The sequence below is a fragment of the Crocuta crocuta genome, unplaced genomic scaffold (genome assembly GCF_008692635.1).
Source record: "Crocuta crocuta isolate KB4526 unplaced genomic scaffold, BGI_CrCroc_1.0 scaffold422, whole genome shotgun sequence".
Taxonomy (NCBI): Eukaryota; Metazoa; Chordata; class Mammalia; order Carnivora; family Hyaenidae; genus Crocuta; species Crocuta crocuta.
Window position 1 is genome coordinate 1,539,079 of NW_027529554.1, and position 12,290 is coordinate 1,551,368.

The following is a 12,290-nucleotide window of genomic DNA, read 5'->3' on the forward strand; positions in this document are numbered from 1 at the left end:
AACGTTTACCTTCGCTCAGACACCTTGTCTCCACAAGTACAATGGTTTTTCCCTCACTTCAATGGTGATAACGTTGGCCTACATTTTGGTTTTGCTTCTATTTGGTAGACTTCAGTTTTATGTTGTAAACCTGTGGTGTCTAATCAATATGGTCATTATTTCCCATGCAGGCTACACTCTGGCTCCCAGTGGTACCGTGGATAATTTCTCAGATTCTGGTCACAGTGAGATTTCTTCACGATCCAGTATTGTCAGCAATTCTTCCTTTGACTCCGTGCCAGTCTCACTGCATGACGAGAGGCGCCAGAGGCATTCTGTCAGCATCGTGGAGACAAACCTCGGTGTGGGCAGGATGGAAAGGCGGACTATGATCGAACCAGATCAGTACAGCCTAGGGTGGGCAGCACTTCTTTAGTGTTCTTTTGCATTCCTTCTTCTGCCGTTTAAAAAGCAGTCCTTTATTCTGCATGTATATTTCTATTATTTTACCTAATGCCTAAGAAATGCTCTCCCATCCCAGTTCTAATTTTTACAATTTCTAGATTATTAGGTCCCGTGCTGTTTTTATTGTACACACTGCTTTTCAAGTTAGCTTTATTCGTTATTGGAATACAGTTCCTCTGTGCTAGAGGCAGAGGGTGGCTTCAGGATGTCCTAGGCCCTGTGTGTGAGCTGCCTTCCTGAAATCAGATTGTGTTGACTCGTCCTTTAACTTTCTAAGGAAAGGGTTCCTTTATTATCAATAAGCAAGTTGGTGTTCTTTTCCCTCTGTATTTGTGTTTTGGCAACGACAAGGTGAGCAAACTGGACGTGGCAGAACCGGCTACGAGAATGCAATTCAGAGGTGCTTTCATCTTCTTCTTGTGATGAAACAAAGCCACCTTCTTGGGGGAGAGAAAACGTATCTTGGTTTTATATCACAGGTCTATTAACAATCTTGCACTTTTTCCCCCTTTGCATTTCTTTCGATCACGTAGGTCCTATGCGCCGATGTCCGAGAGTCGGGGCTTGTATGCTACGGCTACAGTAATTTCTTCCCCAAGCACAGAGGAACTTTCCCAAGACCAAGGGGACCGTGCGTCACTCGATGCTGCCGACAGCGGCCGAGGGAGCTGGACGTCGTGCTCAAGTGGCTCACATGATAATATACAGACCATTCAGCACCAGAGAAGCTGGGAAACACTGCCATTCGGGCACACTCACTTTGATTATTCAGGGGATCCTGCAGGATTATGGGCCTCAAGCAGCCATATGGACCAACTGATGTTTTCCGATCACAGCACGAAGTACAACAGGCAAAATCAGAGCAGAGAGAGTCTTGAACAAGCCCAGTCCCGGGCAAGCTGGGCGTCTTCCACGGGGTACTGGGGAGAAGACTCAGAAGGTGATACAGGCACAATAAAGCGAAGGGGTGGAAAAGATGTTTCCATTGAAGCCGAAAGCAGTAGCATCCCCTCCGTGACCACGGAAGAAGCCAAACCTGTTCCTGCGCCGGCCCACATAGCTGCGACGCCGAGTACTGCAAAGGGACTTATTGGTAAGCTTGTTGGAGAGCTTTGCCAGAGCTCACATTTCAGAAGTAAAATTATGTGTTCGTGGTTCTTTTCCTCGTTTTGACCCACCCATTGTTGTTGAAGACTTCCAAGTCAGCAGTATGTCTAGGATTTTGAAATAAGAGTGGTTAACATAAGCCCAGGTTCTGTGGTCAGATACATTCCACCATACTAAACAGTCTGTACATTTTAGCAGTCAGGATCAGCAGATTATCATTATGGATGTTTTCTTATCTTTTAGGCTAAAATTATCAGAATTATTTACTTATAAACCTTCCATTTACTTTTGTTTTGCAGACAAGTCGTGTNGGCTACGAATTTGGCAGATTGGGGGTTGAATCCCTGCTTGCCACTTTATTAGCTTCGTGACATATGGGCAAGGTACTAACCTATGCCTGTTTATTCCTTTGTAAAATGAGTTTAACAATTTCTGTCAATACAGTTGATGTGGGGATTAAAGGAATTCTATGGAAAGCACTTATAAATTACTGTCTAGGCATAGTTCTCAGTATTTGAAAGATGCTTTTGCTTTGCTGCTGTTTCTCTTATGAAGTCTCTCATGTTCCCCCATTCCTATCAGGTTGTATTTTCTATGGCATATACAACATCTACCTAACTGAAGTGTAGGAATAAATTACAGGATACAGAGTGAGAAAGTCTATAATCATTAGAGGCATCATTTTTATTAGGGAAATTGTTATTTTGCCATATAAGTAGTCATGGATGGAAAACAGTTAATACGTCATCTTGGGTTGCAATTTTTAAACCACTTTCTTTTAACAAACTAATACTTACAGTTTTTATTGCAAAGACAAGATGATTTTCATTCCTAATGACTGAATCTATGAAGTTCCAGAAAATAAAACTCTCGTTCTACTTGGCTTCACAGAGCCTTCACTGCTCTAGGTCATGAACATTAATAAAGGGTTTTAAGAGAAATACATACCTTATAGTTTAGAGTCAATTTTTGCACTACTTTTCTAAATTTAATTCTCTCTTCCAAAGTGAGGTCCACAACCTGAAAGTAATGCATGATTGATTTTCTGCCTGACAAGGGTAGATGCCCAGGTGAGATGAACTAGCCTACCTTGTCCGGAGGGCAGGGAGAGGAGGAGGAAGAAAACTTACAGCAGGCACTGCTAGTATCTCCCAGGCGTAATACTGGGTACCTTTTATGTTTTCTCTTTGCTTAATCTCTCCAGTAAACCCAAGGGTTAGGTATTAACCCTATCACTATTTTATAGTTAAATGCAAGATCTGAAGTAGTGTGTTTAAAGATTACATTGTTTAGTAACTTTTCTCACCAATTATTTTACCACACAGAGGTAATCATTGTGAATATTTGGACCAGTTAACATCCATTGCCTCGCCTACTGCATCCCCCACCACTATCTCGTATACCACACAAAATCACATTTGTCATTGCACTGTTTTCAATGTTTATTTTTATAATTTATTGTAAACCTTTGTGGCATGAAATAATTTTCCACAAAATTTGCAATGACCAGTATTATCTTCCCTGCAGTGCGGAAGGAGGGCAGGTATCGAGAGCCCCCGCCCACCCCTCCAGGCTACATTGGAATTCCCATCACTGACTTTCCAGAAGGACATTCCCATCCAGCCAGGAAACCTCCCGACTACAATGTGGCGCTTCAGAGATCTCGGATGGTCGCCCGACCCACCGACACGGCTGGGCCTTCGCCCGCACAGCAGCCGCACGGGCCTGCAGCCAGCGGCCGGCCAGTGAACAAACCGCAGTGGCATAAGCCCAATGAGTGTGACCCGCGCCTCGCCCCCTATCAGTCTCAGGGGTTTTCCACCGAGGAGGATGGTATATATGCATTCTTACAACTGTAGCATTAGCTGTGTTCCCTTACCCTGCCCGTGGGCTTTCCAGGGCATTCGTTTTCTTAGTACCTTGGTCAGCCGTGTCCTTAGCCATATCCAACACAAAGAACATTTGATATTCAAGGTTGTTCCTGAATACCTTCAGAAATACCAAAGATTGCAGAGGGGACACTTGTAATAAAGTGTGTTTCATTACTAGATTTCTTTACCGATTCTCAAAGTTTTCTGTGGAAATCCTGTTATTTGGACTTTTAACAAGTTCCTAATGAAAGTCTGATAAAGAAGCATACCTTACAGCTCCTTTGCTGCCTTTCTGTAAACCTACCTGGCCACGCTGCAGTGAGGGTGACGGAGATCACCTCGTGCCCTCTGTTCACATGTTTATTATGCAAATAATCATTATGGAAAAAAGTAAAAGACAAAAAATGAAAATCACTTCTAATCCTGCCTCTTGCCGAGAACCATTATTAACATTTTGTTACATATCCTTCTAGATTTACGTGCGAGTGTATATTATCTAAAGTCCCATGCTGCTTCATAATTTTCAATAAGTTCATTAACTTTGCAATCAGTACGCGTACGATACTTATATTTTGTTCTGTATATATATATTTAAAATATGCATCATATGTACTTTTTAAAAACTTGGTATTAATCTTAGAAAAAAGAGGAAAAGGTTTTAAGTGAGCTATACTAAAAAAAATAGCTATGGTATTTTTATTTAACCTATCAGTGAATATAGTATCTAGTAAAGAAATGACTTGCCTGCCCGCTGATTTTTTTTTTTTTTCCTTTCTTTCTTTCCTGGTTGCGTCTGCAGAAGATGAGCAAGTATCTGCTGTTTGAGGCACAGGCTTTTCTGGACCCAGAGCTAGCCACCTAAAAGGAGAGCACAAGAAGACGTCCCTAGCAGTGGAGCCTTGGAACTCACATTCTGAGGATGGTGGACCAGTTTGCCTCCTTCCCTGCCTTAAAAGCAGCATGGGGCTTCTTCTCCCCTTCTTCCTTTCCCCTTTGCATGTGAAATACTGTGAAGAAATTGCCCTGGCACTTTTCAGACCTTGTTGCTTGAAATGCACAGTGCAGCAGTGTCCGAGCCCCCACGGTTGCTGCCTGCCACCCCACACGGCGTCATTCCCGGTTCCAAGATCGTCGCCGCAAGATGATTCACTCTGGCTGCACTTCTCGATGCCTGGAAGGGTTTTGTTAAATCTTCCTCTTAGATTTCAGTCCAGTCCCAGCACTTGGTCTCTTTGGGATAATGAGAAAAGCTAGCCATTGAACTACTTGGGGCCTTTAACCCATCAAAGAAGACAAAGAAAACAATGAAATCCTCTGAGTACAGTGCTTTGTCCACTTGTTTACAATGTCTTTTTTTTTTCTAATGAATTTAAAGATTGTGTTCAGAGAGTAAATGTTCTACCCATTTAATGATTACAGTATTATTTTGAAACTTTAAGTAGGGTTGCCAGCCTGGGTTTCCAAAAAACCAAATATGCCGGACAGGGTGTGGTCACACCAAGAAGAGGGAGGACCTGGCTTGCGACCCTGTCTTCCCGTGTCCTTCTGGCCTCACCTGGGAAGGGCGCTATCCTGGAAGTAGAAAATATTAGCCAAGTCCTTAGATCCCAAGACACCTCATCTGCTCCTTCCCCAGTGGGTGCGGTTCTTCTGCAAAACTGTTTGCACATGGCCAGGGGAGGGAAAAGGACTCTTGTGTCCTGTGTCTGAGCCTTATGGAGTGCAGGACAGTGTCATTTGAGGGCGTGTCCTGCTCCATCGAGATGGATGGCAAACCCCGTTTTTTTTAAGTTATGTTTCTTGGATTTTTGTTAAATTAGTTTTAGGGATATTTTTTTTGGTTTTTAAAGAGAAACGTTTGTAACTGGATAGCAACGCAGTGCAAGCAGCTTGGGATGTTGGAGCTGACGCCAGCTGTTAATACTGCTCTTTCGAGACAGCCTCCCTGTACCGAATTGGCATTAGGGAATAAACAAGCCTTTAACGTGATAGAAGAACAAAAGATCAAACACCCGATTAGACATGCCAGCCTTTGTGAGGCGGGTTAGTCACCAAAGACTAACCTGGAAGTGGCTTTACGGACACCGCCGCAGACAGAGAAGGCCTACGTGTAGCAACCACCTGCTCACAGCTGCTATTAACCCTATAATGACTGAAATGACCCCTCCACTCTATTTTTGTGTTGTTTTTGCACAGACTCCGGAAAAGTGAAGGCTGCCAATCCGAGTAGTACTCAAATGTGAGGAACTGCTGGTCTTGGATTTTTTTTCCATTAAATTCAGCTGATCATATTGATCAGTAGATAAACGTAAATAGCTTCAAATTTTAAAAGTCAAATTGCAGTGTTTTTTCACTGTATCAAAACAATGTCAGTGCTTTATTTAATAAATCTCTTCTGTATCATGGCATTTGTCTACTTGCTTATATATTACATTGTCAATTATGCATTTGTAATTTTCCATGTAATATGCATTATTTGCCAGTTTTCTTATATAGGCTATGGACCTCATGTGCAGATAGACAGACAGAAACCTAGCCCTACCACAAGTCGCACAAACGTTATCTAAGCATTAAGTAATTGTAGAACATAGGACTGCTAATCTCAGTTCGCTCTGTGATGTCAAGTGCAGAATGTACAATTAACTGGTGATTTCCTCATACTTTTGATACTACTTGTACCTGTATGTCTTTTAGAAAGACATTGGTGGAGTCTGTATCCCTTTTGTATTTTTAATACAATAATTGTACATATTGGTTATATTTTTGTTGAAGATGGTAGAAATGTACTATGTTTATGCTTCTACATCCAGTTTGTACAAGCTGGAAAATAAATAAATATAACATAAAGCCTGCTCTCTATCCTTAATGAATCGTGCACGCTTTTTATTACAGAAGTATAATAAGGCCTTGGGGTCTTACTGCAGGAGCAAGCCCTCAGAAGGTCAAGGACATCTAGCCCGGTTAGTTTCACCGATGGCCTATTCTTCTAGGTAGCTTTCTGTTGATTCAAAGATATTAACATCACAAAGCAAACCACGTTCAGAACTCAGTGTTTTTCAAGATTCAGTGAAAAATAATGATTTTCCAATAATTCTTTTCCAATAAAAATCTCTGTGGGACATATTTCAATTCCCAGTATACATCATGAGAACCAGGGACCTCAGAGAACTTAAACTGCCATTCGAGATCATGACCACTAAGTCCAAGGTGCAATTTAGCTAATGATTCGAGATTTCTAATGAGTACATAAAATATCTTTGTCCTGTCTAGCAGTTGTGTTGTTCAGTAAGTCTGAGTAATGCTTCCGTCTACCAGAAGGGCACTTAAAAAGGTAAAACTCCGTTCAGCAGCAGCAACCTATTTAAGCACATCTTGAAATCAAGGACTCGTTTCTTCCCTTCAAGCAAGCATAAATCCGAGCGCTAGCCACCACTCACTGGGAAGCCTCAGAGGCTGGAGTGGGAGCATATGGCAGCACGTGCACAAATTGTGAGGAAATGTAAGAGTCCAAAGAGGAGTCAGGAGTTTAGCCCTGATACTCAACTGGCCACTGGCCAAACTTTTATCAAAAAGCCTCCTGAAGCATTTGTCCTAGCTGCCTTGGCGAGGACATTCTGAAAATGTGGCCATCGAAACAACCGGAGGGTTAAAACCAGTAGCTTCAAATACACATTTTAAAAACAAATGAAGGTACGGTGTATACGTGCACTGTTACATTTGCCTCTATTCATTACCAAAGCCATTCCTCAAGGACACTTATCAAAACAACCACCTATGCTTTATTTAAAGCAGTGCTTTTTTTCCTTTTTTTAAATTTTTTAATGTTTTATTTTTGAGAGCGCACACACACGAGAGAGAGAGAGAGAGAGAGAGAGAGAGAGACAGCGTGAGCAGGGGAGGGTCAGAGAGAGGGAGACACAGAATCCAAAGAAAGACTCTAGGCTCCAAGCTGTCAGCACAGAGCCTGACATGGGGCTCAAACCTACGAATCATGAGATCATGACCTGAGCCGAAGTCAGATGCTCAACTGACTGAGCCACCCAGGTGCCCCTGCAGTGCTCTTTTTAAATTTGTCATTCGAGAGCCTGCTTCAGATTCTGTGTCCCCCCCTCTCTCTGACCCTCCCTTGCTCACGCTCTCTCAGAAATTTTTTAAAAAATTCAAAAGCATTAAAAATAAATAGTCATTCAAAAGCTGAATTTTCTCCAGTCTGGCTTGAAAAAATTAAGAATGTGATGCTAACAAGCTCCTCATCCTTTTTGTATTCTGCTAAAAACAGGAAAATCACTAAGCCACAGTGCCCATTATTAACCCTTTTATATTTTAGGTTACCTGTAAGTTGGCAAAGACTTGTCTCTGCTTCAGAGTTTCAAGAAATATGTGTTCATCAGATGTAATCAATAGCAGTGACCGAGTTTAGTCCGTGTCCTGTTAGTAACAGAATTTGGCCAAGTTTTAGGAATGTTGTAGAAAATACTTGGCAAATATCTGATGCTCTGTACCCTAATCAAAAAGGCAACACAGACCCAAGTCTGGTTCCATGCACACAAGTTAAAGCCCTCCAAATATTCTGTTTCAACCTATCGTCCTCTATTGGGAAATATAGTTTACGTCTATGCTTTCATATAGTTTATCTCCAGTTCACTGATACTATCTCCCCAAATGTTCCTGAATGATGCAAGCTTCTAAGAATGCGTGTATCGACAACGCCTGTTAGGTCTGTGTATTAATGTATTAATGCATTATTACACTCATGTTTTTGTCAAAAATAGGAAGCTTTCAGAGTCCTTGATTCTGTGATCTAATTCTCCTTTAAAAATAGCTTACTCAGGGGCGCTTGGGTGGCTTAGTCGGTTAAGCGTCCGACTTTTGCTTAGGTCATGATCTCGCCTTTCGTGGGTTCGAGCCCCACGTCGGGCTGGGCTCTGCGCTGATTGCCAGCTCAGAGCCTGGAGCCTGTTTCAGTCTGTGACTCCCTCTCTCTCTGACCCTCCCCTGCTGACACTGTGTCTCTCTCTCTCTCTCTCCTAGAAATAAATAAAACATTAAAAATAAATAAATAAAAAAATAAAATGGAATCCTTATGATTTAAAAAAAATAGCTTACTCAACGAATAAGAAAGTGAAGCAAGTTGTTGACGGAGAGGGGAATGATTTCATGACTATTCACAATGTCAAGAAGAATGTTGAAAAGGGGCAGTAATGTAGTGTTAATGTATAGGACAGACTGTAGCCGAGCTGACATGACTTTCAAAAGACTTTGAAGTGAATGAGAATTTACCGAATTGAAAGGGAGACAGACACACTGGAACTGAAAAATAATTTGTGAGTTGCACTTTTTCAATATTCGTTTTTTTACAAGCAGGATAAAATTCCTGCCTATGATTGAAATTACACTTATTGCCCAGTTTTTACAATGCCATGATTATATAACAGGAAAATTTACAGAGGTGATCAAAACATTGCAGGCCAGGTTAAAGAATCATAGAAAAGGCTTTATTTCATGGGCAATCAAAAAGGTCATAACAATTTTCATTGTGGGAAAAATTGGATATAGATATATCAAAGTAAACTTAAAGTCATATGACCAATTTTATAGAGGAGGGGAAATAATGAAATAAATTCAGTCCAGGGTATTCAACACTTCAAAAATAAAATCTAGTTCTATTTTTTCTGTAAGTAGCTCCATAAAATTTAAGGAGGTTTGTTAATAATAACTATTTGAGCTGACACTCAGTAGTTGCCGTGCAGTATGGTCTGATGGGAACCAATGAATTAACGGCATAGCAGAATATTGGAGGTCTTCCTTAATTTGTATAGATTTATAATTTATACAACACATTCAGATAAGATTATAAAACTGATGCAGGATTCAGTGTCACATGTAGCATTGAGATGAAAATATGTGCAGTGCTTCCAGATGTGGTTAAATGAGCTGATTTCATTCATACTGTGTACTTACTATGCTCTATGCACTTTCTTCTAGATGGTGGGTATTTATAGCTTTCACTAATGTGAAATGAGGTGTCTTTAATTTAGTTTTATTTTGTTTTTTGCAAAGTGTCTCCCATTTCTGAAGCCTTAGAGGGGAAAACTTACTGAGTGACCCTAAGCTAATAAACGAGTATCTTATCAAGTAGTCTTGATCACAGCTGGGTCAAAAGAGATGCCGGTCCCAAGAGTTGCACACATAGGCTTGCCAGCAATGTGGAAGGGGGGTCCCTGACTAAGCACTGTGAACAGCAAGGAAAGTAACAACTGACTTGAACTCATCCCATTCTTTTTGGGGTATTGCTGTGAGAAGGCAAAAAAGAGCAAAAGCTATACTCAAATCAGTATGCAGAAGCCATGGTAGAAATGAGGAGTATGCAGAAATCACGAGTAAGTAGGGGTCTCTGAAGTCCATGAAGGGATTAATCAAAGACAGGAGTGGGGGAAAAGCTTAGTGCAACAGACACCTGTTTCTTAGGGAGCAACAACCAATGATACGTCTTCATTGTACCTGAATAGATTTCCAGTCTCAGAACAACTGCCTTGTAGCTCAGCTCTGTGAAATGTGCTTATTCTTCCCGCAACCAGGATGAAAAGCCATTCCCATTCTTTGTGTTTCCTTTTCTGATAACCGCTCTTCTCAGCACCTAGAACAATGCCTGGGATATTGTAAAGGTTTTTAGTACATGAGTATCTTATCAAGCAGCCTGAAGGGCCCAATTCACACTGATTAATTGGACAATCAAAGTCAGCCAACGTGCATTTATTGAGGAGCATCTATAACTGGGCCCAGGACTGGTAAATATTCAGAAGTAAAATAAAGGACCTTGTTAAAAAAAATTATTTTTCTTTTTTGAGGTATAACTATCAAATGCATGACTCTTAACAAGACTAGCAAGAATTTAAAATTAACCAAAGGCGGGGGCACCTGGGTGGCTTAGTCTGTTAAGCGTCCAACGCTGGGTTTCCACACAAGTCATGATTTCATGGTTTAGGAGTTCAAGCTCTGAACTGGGCTCTGTGCTGACAGCTTAGAGTCTGCTTGGGATTCTCTCTGCCCCTCCCCTACTCATACCACACTCTCTCTCAAAATAAATAAAGCTCAAAAAAGAAAAAGAAGATTAGCTGAAAGGAGCAAAGAAGAAAATACTGTTTAAGAGTTAAGTTTTGTGTGGCTTCAGGTCAGGTAGGCGAACGATCAATAAAGACGGAGGCATCCATAAAGAAGTCTTCAGTTCTCCCATGAAATATCGGGAAGATGTGATGAACAAAGGCATTGCCTAAGGGACACTGAGGAGACACGCTTAATTAGATGGACATCAGGATTAGGAGAAATGAGTGGAATAATTAGAGGAATGTGAGATTACATGTAACAAAATATTTACAGAGACTGTATTTGTTTTAGGGGACCAGAGCTTATAAAAAGAAAAAAAAAGGAAGAAAGGGAAAGAGCAGGAGGATCTTTGATGAGACAGAAAGATCTGAGTTGGCAGGACTACAGTGTGAGCCAGGAAGAAGGTAGTTCGCTGGGAAAAACATCTGCAATAATCCAGGCCTGGGCTAGTCAAGTCCTGGGAAGTGTGTCGGGGGGCAGAAGCAATCCAAAGGGGGGGAAATAACAGAACTTGGTATCCCTTAGGATAGGATAAATTAAAGAAAAATGAAGCCCCTCTCCATACTAAAACAAGACTTAAAATTCTTAGTCTGAGTATTTAAGATAAAGGGAGTGGGGCACCTGGGTGTCTGAGTTAGTCACACATGGACTTCGGCTCAGGTCATGATCTTTCAGTTCATGAGTTCAAGCCCCGTGTTGGGCTCTGTGAGGACAGACAACTCAAAACCTGGAAGCTGCTTCAGATTCTGTGTCTCCCTCATTCCTTGCCCTTCCCCCATTCATGTTCTCCCTCCTTCTCTCTGTCTCAAAAATAATAAAGAAACAAGATAAAGGAAGTAACATTGAGAAAGATAAGGAAGGTACAGAAAACACTGATTTTTTAAACCAAGTCAAAAAAAGACTTTTGTCCAGGGAATTCAAAGTTCTCCTTTATGCCCATCATACCTCCTGCACCCACAAGGAAAGACTGACTGTGGTTGAAGAAGGCGGTGTCCTACCCTGCTTAGGTGCCATTATCGGTGAGTTCTCATGACTTATTCACTACGTTTTCTGAAACATGTTTGATTCATTCTTTTAGGTCACTGTCTGGGCTTTAAATCTTTGAGGGCAGCCTACTACACCTAACCAAGCTATTTCTAGCACTGTGTACCCCGTGGTTATGCTTAAATGATAACATTTGTGTGATCTTGGATCAGCTGGTTAGTTTTTTTTATAGCACTCCAAAAGACCAAAAGTATAGAAGAAAGAAAACACACAAGCAGAATGTGAATAAATAGAACAAAAAGAGCCAAACAGAGAATTTGAGTGCATAAGGGGTTAGGCCGCAGCCTCACAGAATTATAATTACGGATTCACACGGAAAGCTAGGCGCGGGCAGAGAAGGACATTTACAACACAGAATTTTGAAGACTTGCCTTAAAAAAGGCACTCCCCAGGGGCATCTAGGTGGCTCAGCTGGTTAAGCAGCTCTTTTGATCTCAGCCCAGGTCATGATCTCACAGTCATGAGCTCATAGTTGTGAGACTGAGCCTCGTGTCAGGCTCCTCACTGAGCATGGAACCTGCTTAACATTCTCTCTCTCTAGCGGCACCTGGGTGGCTCAGTTGGTTAAGCATCCGACTTCGGCTCAGGTCATGATCTCACGGGTATGTGGGTTCAAGCCCACATCAGGCTCTGTGCTGACAGCCAGCTCAGAGCCTGGAGCCTGTTTCAGATTCTGTGTCTCCCTCTCTCTCTGACCCTCCNAAAAAAATTAAAAAGAGT

The 12,290-nt window shown here is 41.6% G+C and overlaps 1 protein-coding gene across 7 annotated transcripts in view; it reads left to right on the plus strand.

The window, feature by feature from the left end:
• RAPGEF2 (Rap guanine nucleotide exchange factor 2) overlaps nucleotides 1-6,269 on the plus strand; it is a 239,589-nt gene extending 233,320 nt beyond the window's left edge. For all 7 annotated transcript variants that reach the window (XM_077761468.1, XM_077761465.1, XM_077761469.1 and 4 more), the window contains 4 exons: nucleotides 171-396; nucleotides 978-1,537; nucleotides 3,079-3,384; nucleotides 4,222-6,269. In XM_077761468.1, coding sequence (XP_077617594.1) covers nucleotides 171-396; nucleotides 978-1,537; nucleotides 3,079-3,384; nucleotides 4,222-4,247 — 1,118 coding nt within the window. In that variant the 3' untranslated portion in view covers nucleotides 4,248-6,269. The remainder of the gene's footprint in view (nucleotides 1-170; nucleotides 397-977; nucleotides 1,538-3,078; nucleotides 3,385-4,221) is intronic.
• The last annotated feature ends 6,021 nt before the right edge of the window (nucleotides 6,270-12,290 follow it).